Here is an 11,023-nt window from a genome sequence, read left to right on the forward strand (position 1 = left end):
GCGGGGGCCTCGAGGAGGCAGGCGAGTCGTCTGGCCACCCCCGCCTCCGAGGCTTTCCAGCGGGACCATCCGGAGGAAAGGCAAGGTGAGTGGGACTTTGCTGGCGCAAGTGGCTCGGGGGAAAAGGGTGGGACACAAACCGTAGTGCCCCGACGGTGGGCAAGAGGAGCCCGTCGAAAGCATCTCTGGGCGAGTTTGGGCGACCAGCTGGCTACAGCCCCGGCTCCCCCAGGGCGTGCTGCCGCGTCTGCGCGGGACTGGGCCAGGCAATGAATGTGCCTTCGAAAAAGACTCTCCGGGTTCAATGGGACACCTATGCCAACCTTTTCAACGTGTTCTAGCTTACTTCACACAGGAAAGATAACACCTCCAACATTTCTTAGGAGAGCTCAGGACGGAAGAGTAAAATCATTAGGTAAAGCCACTGTAAGAGAAGTAGTAGTCAGAATTCCTCGAAATTGATTGTGATAACTGGCTGACCCTTTCAGACAGACACTGATTTATGTCAGCTTTTTTTTGGTAACCAGAGTTCTCTTCCATAGGATTTATTATTTTATCCTTTGCCTTAAATAAACCCCTGAAAAAGCAAGCCACTTTCTGAAAGGCTTCCTCTTGTGCCATTTCTAAATCGACTGCCTCTTATTGCACAATATCCACGAATTGTATAGTAAGGCTGTTTATTTAATTTACTCATTTAAACGAAGACTAACCAAGTGAGTCTGGAGCTAATACACAAAAGAGTCATGTATTCAGAAGGAGAAAGATTAGATGTATCCCAAAATGACAATATAAGGCATAAAGCAATTTAAGAAGTCAAACAATCTATAGAAACTCAGAGGACAGTGAGGTGATGTAAAAGTTACCATGGTATTGAAAGCACCTTATTTTATAATCAACATTCCAAAAACAAAATACCTAGAAAATGATTTTCATTCATAGATTGCTGCCAAGAAGAAATAGTGACAATTTTATGTGCTGGGGCAGTGGAATTGTATGTGAAATGAAAGGGTGCACACAGGCCTGTCTAGCTCTATTTGTCAGGCTAATCAGTAGAAAAGTATTATTGTTTCATTTAGAGTTGAAACTACTTGTAATTGTTGAGTAGTAACATATACATTTTTATCTAATGTTGGATATAATGCTAACATTTTAGCCCTTCAAGTTCTAAACCACACATACAGTTAATTTCCGTTAATAATAGACTATAGACATTTTTTTTAGAATTTAGGACTGTCCGTAAGAAAACATGAGAAAGAGGGAAACAACATAAATTAGTTTTCAATAATTTCTTTAGGCAAAATACACTTATATTTGTGATTAACTTTATTATTTTTTTTGTTTTGTTAAAAATATACACAGCCAGAGACATACCATTTAAACAATTTTCACATGTAGTTTAGTGACTGGCCACATTCTTCAGGTTGTGCTACCATTCTTGCAATTGATTCATGGAGATGATGCCAAAGGTAGAGGCAACCCAAAACTGGAGTCTCATCAAAAGTAAAGGCTCATGTTTGTCAAAATAATTAGTCAACAAAGTAAAGAAAAAACACTTAAAAAGTGGGAGAAAGTTTTAGAAACTACATAACAGAAACGGTTCTAATATCCAGAGTATATAAAGTACTCTCACAATTTAACAATGTTCCACTGCTGTTTATATGATTTTCACTGGGCAATTAAAAATTTATTTTTTTTTAGATTTTAATTGCCAGTTCCTTCATTTCAGGCTGTCTTAGTCTGGAAACGCCACTGAAATTTGGTCACTCTGGGAGACACTGTCTGCATTTCAAACACTTGCACCTTAGCCACCAGCATCAGAGCAATATGCCAGCTACTAAAGTACATTTGGTAAACGGAGACAATATTAAAGTTGTCAAGGATTTCATTTCAATTGGACCTCAATCAACACCCATCATAACCAGCATTCAAAAAAAAAAAAAATCAAATGACCTTAGGCAAATCTGCTGCAAAAGACCATCTGGCAATGTTAAAAAGCAAAAATGTCCCTTTAAGGACTCGGGTAATAATCCCAGCCATGGTATTCTTCATTGCCTCGTGGACATGTGAAAGCTGGCAGCGAGGAAGAAGAATGAAGAAGATGTGATACCTTTGAATAAGGGGTTGGTGAGGTCTACAGACCATCCCGTGGACTGCCAGAAGAAGGAACGGATCTGTTCAGAAGAAGTCCAGCCAGATGCCCTTTAGAAGGAAGGTTGGCGAGACTTTGTCATGTGTGCTCGGAGATGTTATTAAGAGGGACCAGTCAAGATAGAGGAACAGAGTGGCTGCAACAGTGGCTCACACATAGTACTACTTAGCAGGTGGCACAGGACTGGGCAGTAAGTATGCTGCTCTGTTGCACCTAAGGCCACTGTAAGTTGAAATGGATTCTATAGCGCCTAACAAGAGAGCAACAACTTAACAAGAACTCCCTCTCACCACTTCCCCCCTCCCCCAAACAAAAACAAAAATAAAATCAATAAAACAGGGGAAAGGACCTGAGTGGACATTTCCCTAAAGAGGATATTGAATACTCATTTTATTGCACTTAGACATTTTATGGAAAAAGAATTTTTGACAGGAATAACTTTGGCTACTTCTCTTGGTATTTTTTCATTTCTCATGAAAATAGAGCTAAAAATGTCTGGTGGATTATAAATTAAAAAATATACATTGCTATTATTTTTAATGGCACTAGCCTGTCAGAAGAATAGTAAATGTATTTTTGTTTCTTAATAGCCATGTGTTCAACATATTTAGTAAGAAAATTTGGGTTTTCATGTCAAAGCGTTTCTAGACAATTTCCCCTTTTTATAGGCAGAGTGTGATTTGAAGAAATAAGGAAGATGCTCTTATTACCAAACTTTGAAGGTCCGCCCAGGTGGTCACCATGCTGCTTATTCTTTTAGCAAAAAAACGGAGCTACAGGTGTTTTCTTAGGATTGGACAAAATAGTACAACTTTCTCAAATGATTCTGAAAAGTACCAACTCTGTATCATCTCTTACATAAAATGAGATAACTGTGCAGGCTCCAGTATGATTTGAGATCACGTTACATTAGTCATTATTGGCTTAAATTTGAAATGAAATAACTGGAACTTGAAATATGCACTTAAGAAACCAATTGCTTAATTTAGCATTAGCGATTAAATATGATACTCATTCTCAAGCTATGATGATTATTTCTTTTGATGTCTTATCTAAACACAGTACTTTTATTTAGTTCTTTTTACATAGTGTAATTTGTACCCTTAAAGATTTCAGCTTAGGGCAGTTCTACTTAATCACATGGGGTCACTATGAATTGAAAATCTATTCAAGCCTAACAACAGCAAAATGTGGGTATAGCTTTTAGGAAACCCTCAAGTTGCCAATATGGACAACTAGTATGCCATTGTGCTGTTGGGTAATAGTTTGGGATAACCATGGACTCTTGTGATTCCTAAAAACTCACTGCATTTGTATATATCTTCTGTACCTTTGTGATCCTGAATTGACAAAAAAAATGACATCTTTCTATTTTCCCAGTACCCACATTTCAGATTGAGTCTTTAGGGTTACTCATTTTAATTTCTTGGCATGAATAGTGATGATTATGAGTCAGTGCCGTATTATTCAGCCTTATTTTTTTTTCAGTAGGCAGTACTGTTTCTGGACCATTTTCCCCTCATATTTGATGAAAACTTTTTCCTCCTCTCTTCTCCAGAACAAAACATAAACAAACGTGGCTTAACCTACAGCGGACAAGAAGAACCTGTGTCCAAGTCCCATCGCTTTTCCCTGGCGTCATCTCCCAAGTCTAATGGTGCTGTTGGAAACCCAAACAGCAGATCCTCTATTTCAGAAAGCTCAAGCAAGGACGGTAACCTGTCTCCTCACCCCGGGGAGCAGTCAGGAGGGGAAGAGAGCCCCAGGTCCTTGTCATCCTCTGATCTGGAATCAGGAAATGAAAGTGAGTGGGCCAAAGACTTCACCGCCGCCAGATCTCGCCTTCTCCCAGTCTCCTTGAGACCAAGAGACCCTCTTGATATCCTTACCAAGATTTTCCCAACTTACCGGCGCAGCTGGTTAGAAGGCATTCTACAGTTCTGCAAAGGGGATGTGGTCCAAGCCATTGAACAGGTCCTCAATGGGAAAGAACACAAGTCAGATGCCAGGGAGCTAGCAAGCTCGGGAGGATCTGAACCAATGCCCTTTCAACGAGCTTCTAATTTTAGTCTAGCTGGAATTGGTTTTGGAACTCTAGGGAATAAATCAGCTTTCTCTCCTATTCAAACCACGTCTGCTTCATATGGAGGTGATTCCAGTCTCTACAGCATAAATCCGAGACTAGGTATCAGTCCATTGAGGCTGGCCTATTCCTCTCCAGGAAGAGGGCTACCTGGTTTGATGTCACCCTACTTAACGTCTGGGTTGGTACCTGCATTACCTTTCCGGCCAGCTTTGGATTATTCCTTTTCAGGAATGATTAGGGATTTTTCTTACCTGCCCAGCAAAGAGTCTTGTGGTGGACTGTATTCCAGACTCAATCAGGATAGTCATTAATATCTCTTCCCACACTCCTTTTCTGGAGGAGCTGTAGCAACATACAGCAACACACACACTGTCAACAAATGAACAAATGTAGTGTCAATATCTACAAATGGATTATTGACCTTCAAAATACTATTTTCATAAACATTAGAACAGACTTTAAATGTCTTCAGCGATTAAGTGGAGGAAACATTTGAACCTGATACGTGCCTTGAATAAAGCTATATCAAGAAATCCTTTTTACTTTATCCTAAAAAATACTCTCTAAAATATTAGCTGTAAAATTCCTATTTTAAAAATATACTTGTTTTTATTTTATTATATTAATTGGAGTATACAGTATAGTTTTAAAATTATTCTGCAAGTGTAAAGCAATAAAGTGCGCCAAAAGAAAGAGTTTGAGATAATTGAGATAATTTTAATTCTTATTTTTAAATGTTTTCTTTTCTGTTTCTTGCTCCCAAAAGAAAATAAAGCAATTCAAAATCTCTGAAGGATATTTTACTTGAATGTCAATACTCGGTTATCAGCAAACCTTTTGGGTAATGTGAAATTTTAAATTTTTGAATGTTTGGCTTTTATTTATATATGCAAATCTGTGAAAATAATTGCCATTAGATAATAATTGTCATTTCTTCCTCTCTAAAATGAACATTGATTTACCCACCTGCCTTAGAAAGGCATCTTCGAAAATGAGGGTGCGCCATCTCCTGGCCACTATCACCAATTGCAATTCAGTTATAGATATTATGAACGTTTTTTTTTTTTTTAATCATTTTATTAGTATGAACGGTTCTTAAAGAAGCTAATCAGCTTCGGAAGAGGTCCTTTTGATCATGTTACCTAGAAAATCTCATAAAGTGAACAGCTACTGTGGAGGATCGTTGTAATGTTTCAGTGTGTGTCTACCTGTTTCCATGTGCTCCTGAGGACAAGGCACTCTTGACAGACGAGCCTACTGTCCATCAGAATATTGGCGTCTTTGTTCACATGCATACTGATTCACATTTGAAAGACAATGCCTAATGTCCTGAGGAGAAGGATTTTCCAATGAAGACCTTACCGTTAAATGTTTTCATGAGTTTTCGAAGATACTTTTCCTCTCTGTCGAGTGTTAGAACCTCCCCCCACCCGCCGGTTTCCCTTTAAGTTCACAAGAAGACTGCTTACAAAATAATTTGATAATTTTTAAACTGTGTCATTATTTTTAAAAAAGGAAGTGATTGTATAATTATTGTTAGGATAACCGGAAATCCAGCTGGACTGTAGGAGAGTTGGTGAAGCAGAGATGGTTTAAAAACTTGGACAGCATGATTCACTAGAGGCTTTTATAAGTTATATTTTTCTCACTCTATAGCGTTACCAGTTCTATTGTCATGGCGAACCTTCCATAAGCCAATTAGAATGTGTTTCTAAAGTATATTTTACCAAGAAACAGCAGATTAAATCACTGTAAATTGTGTGGTGCTGTTAAGCACATGCATTCGTTATGGTGGTGCGAATGTGAAGGAAAAGAACGTGGGTTTACTATATTTGTTTACTATAAAACTAGTTGGAATTTGGAGCCTAAGCCACTGCCCGATGCCTGGCAGGTAGCTCATATTGCTTTGAATACAGTTTTCCATACGATTTCATAGGGTTAATGAAGCTCTTAGATGCCATTCAGGTTAGAATTCAGAGATTCTAAAGTTATTTCTATGGCATTAATTGATTTGCTGAATGCTATATATTTCAAAACTCCTGGGCTCAATCCTTTGGAGGATACCAAGTGTTAACCATTTCACTCTCAAGGAATGACATCATTTAAATCATACAGCAATGCTAGGGTTGGGGGACTTTTTTTTTAATGTGGTTATTTTCATTATGGGCATCTATCTTTTTGAGAAACTGAATTACTTTTGAATTGGAAGGAGCATCCACTTTCAGAATCATTTAAATTTGTGAAAGTAATTTTAAAATACTAAAACTTAAGGTTTTTTTAAATATTGCAGAAGTTCTGTATACAACTTTATGCATTAAGATCCTTTAAAATAATTTTAAGTGTAAAGAGCTTTATAGAATTAATCCTTTAGTCTAACGGCTTAATTGAATGGGAAAGAACTGAGAGTCAGCGATAGTGTTGTCCATCTCTGACGTTAATAGTAATAGCGTGAGTCATAGGATCTGAAGTGGCTTACCTCACCTATTTCAATTGGACTAGGGTGGAGTTGCTGTGTGATGCAAATGCTTAATGTGCTTTGCTACTAAGCAAACTATTGGAGGTTGAGTCCACTCAGAGGCACTTTGGAAGAAAGGTATGCTGGTTGACTTTTGGAAAATTAACTGTTGAAAATCCCGTGGAGCACAGTTCTATTACTCACGCACGCAGATCTGCCTTTTATGATGAGTCCACGTGAACTCAACAGCAACTAGCGGTAATACCTAAGATTGGAAGGAATTCTCCTGTTTGTTTACAGCTTCAATACAGTGTGTGGTACAAAACAAAGCAATAACATCAGCAAAAACAATACCACTGCTATCATGCCGATTCCAGCTCATAGTGACCTTAGAGAGAGTTCCTGGATCTTGAGGGAAGCAAAGAGCCCCGTCTTTCTCCTTTGGAATGCCTGGTGGGTTTGTACTTGCCACTTCGCAGTTAGCCCAATGCGTAGCCCACAGTGCCACCAGGGCTCCTTGTCTGGTATCTACGCATCCATCGCCATCAAGTTGGTTCCTACTCATAGCAACCCTATAGGACAGAATAGAACTGCTCCCCAGAAGTCCAGAGACTGTACATCCCTACAGAAAGCGAGCTGTTTCTCAGCCCAATGTCTACTTCACAGCACCTCTGGGGTTCCTAGTGTGGTACATCAACAGGTGCTTAATTAATGGGGTTTCATTGATTAAATGAAATGAAAGATAAAGAATCAGCCTAAGAATTCATTCATTCTTCAGTCACTTTATTAAGTACCTGTCTTTGTCAGGCACTGTGCCAGACACGGGATAAAGAGAGCAATAAGACAAAGGACCTTTTCTCAACTTGTTCACCATCTATCTGGTCATGAGACCACAAATAGCCAACCAGCCGATATTGGCACTATTTGACTCCATTGTACATCATGGAATTCTTTGTTATCTTGACATTTCTGCTCATTTACTGCTTGAGGCCTAAACTAACCAGGGGTGGGAGGGAAGAGAGGTAGATATGTAGTTTGCCCAGGGAAGTCTATTCCGTTGATATGAGAGGTGAACAGACTTCAGGTTTGTAGTGAAACTTGTGGGGAAAGGAGAAAAGGAGTAAAATGATCAGTGGAAGCTGTTGTGGAAGTAACCCCAGCCCTTTCAGGGCCTTCTGGATCAGAGTTATTGCCCATGCTTGGATTGGCCTCTTGGTCTCTATGTTTTTTTGGAAAATGGGCTGGAGTTAAGGGGTTGTGAGTCAAATGATGAATTGCTTTTTCTCTGAAATTTCTCGTGAGACGAGGATCCTGAAGATTTTAGAATCCCGCCTCCTAGAGATTCCTACCTGTGAACTTGGAATGAAGATACTTGTTTTTTGCAGTGATTTCTCCATTCAGTTTACTTCTGAATATCCTTCTTTGGGTGATGTTCATTCCTCTTTGAACCACATCGAATCTTTATTGACTACCCTATAACTTTAATCCTAAAGTATATTAAAGGGTAGGGGAACGGGAGAAGGTAAAATGAATTGGTAAAGATGGCACACACGCTTATATCAAAATAAGGATTACACACTCATAAAGTCTTCAATGAGCTCTGGTGGTGCATTGTGGTAAGCACTGGGCTGCTAACCAAAAATAAGTGTTTCAAACCCATCAGTCACTTTTAAAAAAGGTCATTTTTGGGGGGCACTCTTACAGATATAACAATCCACAATTCAAGTTGATCAAGCATAATTGTGCAATTGCTTCCACCATCAGTTTCAAAATATTTTCTTCTTGAACTCTTTAATATCAGCTCCACTTTATCACCTCCCTCCCCATCCTACCCCTGAGGAACCCTTATGATTATATTACATATTATTATTATTTTTGTCATCTGTTACACCATCCAATGCATCTGTTCATCTACAATTCTGTTATTCGTTCCCCTCAAGTGGGGTTGTACAGTAATCATTGCTATCAGTCCCCCCTTCCCTCCCCCTCTTTTCCTGTATGCTCAGGGAATCATTACTCCCTTTACTGTTTCTGAAGCGTTTATCTCTCTTGGATTTCATGCATCAAACAATCTTAATTATACAAATGAAGATGCAGGTCGGACAAGATTAATGAGGTAAAACAGATCATAATAGTAATGGGAGGAAATATTAAAGAACCAGAGGACAGTTATATGTCTTATCAGTTATATACTGCACCCTGTATATATTATCCCTTTCAGTAGCCCTTCTGTGAGGGACTGTCTAATCATCTTACAGGTGGGTTTTGGGTTTCCACTTTGTCTATGCTCCTTCACGCCAATTTGATTGCTTGATTTTGAACTTCAGATAACTATTCCCATCTATACCTCATGATCACACAGGCTGGTGTGCTTCTTACAGGTGGGCTTTGTTGCTTCTCTGCTAGATGGTCGCTTGTTTAACTTCAAGCCTTAGGACCCCAAACACTATATCTTTTAATAGCTGGGCATCATCAACTTTCTTCACCACATTTGCTTATGCATTCATTTTGTCTTTAGCGATCGTGTCTGGAAGGTGAGTACCATTCAGTGCTACATTATTAGAACAAACCGTTCCTGTATTGAGATAAGATTTAAGTAGATGTCTAAAGTCCATCTGTTTCCTTTGTGTGTGTGTATGTATATAAATACTCATATACATATCTATTTTTATACCTATATATAATTTTTACTTTCTGGTTGTTTTTCTTTTTTCTTTCCTCCTGCCCTACTATCATGTTTACCCATTGTTCACCTCTCAGTAGTTCCTCTTGGATACATTTCAATTGATCAAACATGACCAGACATGCTACACCCTCCTCACTGTCAATTTTAGATCCCTTGCTGTTACCCTACCCTGTCTTTCTTGGCTTACTGCTCCCCTTCCCCCGCCTCCTCCTCTCCCATTCCCCACCCCTCCCCAACTGTGGGTCCATTGCTGTCTCCTTGGGATTGCTTATCATGCCTATCTTACATAGATGAACACCAAGAGAAAAAGGAGAGAGAGAGAGAGAATACAAATAGTTCCAAGTCTAACTGTTGTCCTGCCCCAGATGAGTATCTCTGTAAACAGAGTATGTTCAGTGTTTGTGGCACTGCCACACTGCTTTCCAAAGTGGTGGTCTTTCTTTTTCATGACCCCAGCAGCGTCTGGGGGTTATGCTTTCTCCATGTCCTTGCCAACTTTTGTTAATAGCTGACTGATTTTATTCTAACCACTCTGGAGGGTGTGAAGTGGTATCTTTTTGTGGTTTTGATTTGTGCTTCTCTAATAACTAATGCTGTTAAGCATATTTCATGTATTAATTGCCTATTTGCCTATCTTTTTTTAGAGAAATTTCTGTTTATAGCCTTTGTCCAGTTATAGATAATGGAGTTATTTTTCTTTGTGTTATTGTGTTATAAGAATTCTTTGATATATTCTGGATACAGGTCCCTTATCAGACCCCAGATTCTCAAATACTTTATTTTTCTGTGGATTGAATTTGCTCTTTCTTGATATCCTTTCAGACACAAAAGTTTTTAATTTTGAAAAGATTCTATTGCTTGGTGATTGTTTATGGTTTTAGTGCCACATCTAAGAATCCTTTGCCAAAGTAAAGTTCATGAAGATTTCCCTCTTTTTTCCCTCTAAGGGTTTATAATTATAGCTCTTAAGGTTAGGTTTTTGATTAATTATTAATTAACTTGTGTGTGTGATATGAAGTATGATAAGTATCAGCATCATTTGCTGAAAAGAATATGATTTTCCTCTTGTGTGGCCTTGATGCCCTAGTTAGAATGAGCAGTAGACCACAGACATGTGGGTTTCTTACTGTACTCTATAATCCTTTGATCTATGCTAGTGAGATGACTACACTCTCTTGATTACTGTTGGTTTGTAGTAAGTTTGGAAATAGTAAATATGAGCCCTTCTATTTTATTCTTTTATTATTGTTTTCCATTAACATTTAACACAAAGTGGAAAGACTAAATGATATTTGAGAGAATTTCTTGCATTGTGGAAATACTCATCATTGCCTTTATTGAATAGTAGTCAGATTAAGCATATTAGCCAAACATCAAACCTCATATTTTCTGTTGTTTCAATGACTTGAGTTATTCAAAGTAACAGTGACAATCTCGGATTACATTACCGTTTTGTATTTCTGGTGGAAGTATTCTTCTTGTGGGAAATAGAACCTCTAAATACTAAAAGTCAGAAGGACAAGGAACCAAAAGTATTTATTGCTAGAGGACCATTGTGATTCCTATGAACAGAACCATGTCACGTCCATTCCTAAGTCCCAAATTTGTGAATCCTGGGTACAGTAAAAGCACTACTATGCATTTATA

General features: G+C 38.5%; 1 protein-coding gene across 1 annotated transcript; it reads left to right on the forward strand.

The window, feature by feature from the left end:
* Positions 1-3: 3 nt before the first annotated feature.
* DMRTA1 (DMRT like family A1) lies at positions 4-4,995 on the forward strand (the record flags this gene model as incomplete). Its single annotated transcript, XM_013005656.2, has 2 exons — positions 4-85; positions 3,708-4,995. Coding segments are annotated over 2 exons (921 nt in total), but the record flags the coding sequence as incomplete, so codon positions are not given.
* Between the last annotated feature and the right edge of the window lie 6,028 nt (positions 4,996-11,023).

The sequence above is a fragment of the Echinops telfairi genome, unplaced genomic scaffold, assembly GCF_000313985.2.
Source record: "Echinops telfairi isolate 266 unplaced genomic scaffold, ASM31398v2 ScPeMD7_25;HRSCAF=90, whole genome shotgun sequence".
Classification (NCBI taxonomy): domain Eukaryota; kingdom Metazoa; phylum Chordata; class Mammalia; order Afrosoricida; family Tenrecidae; genus Echinops; species Echinops telfairi.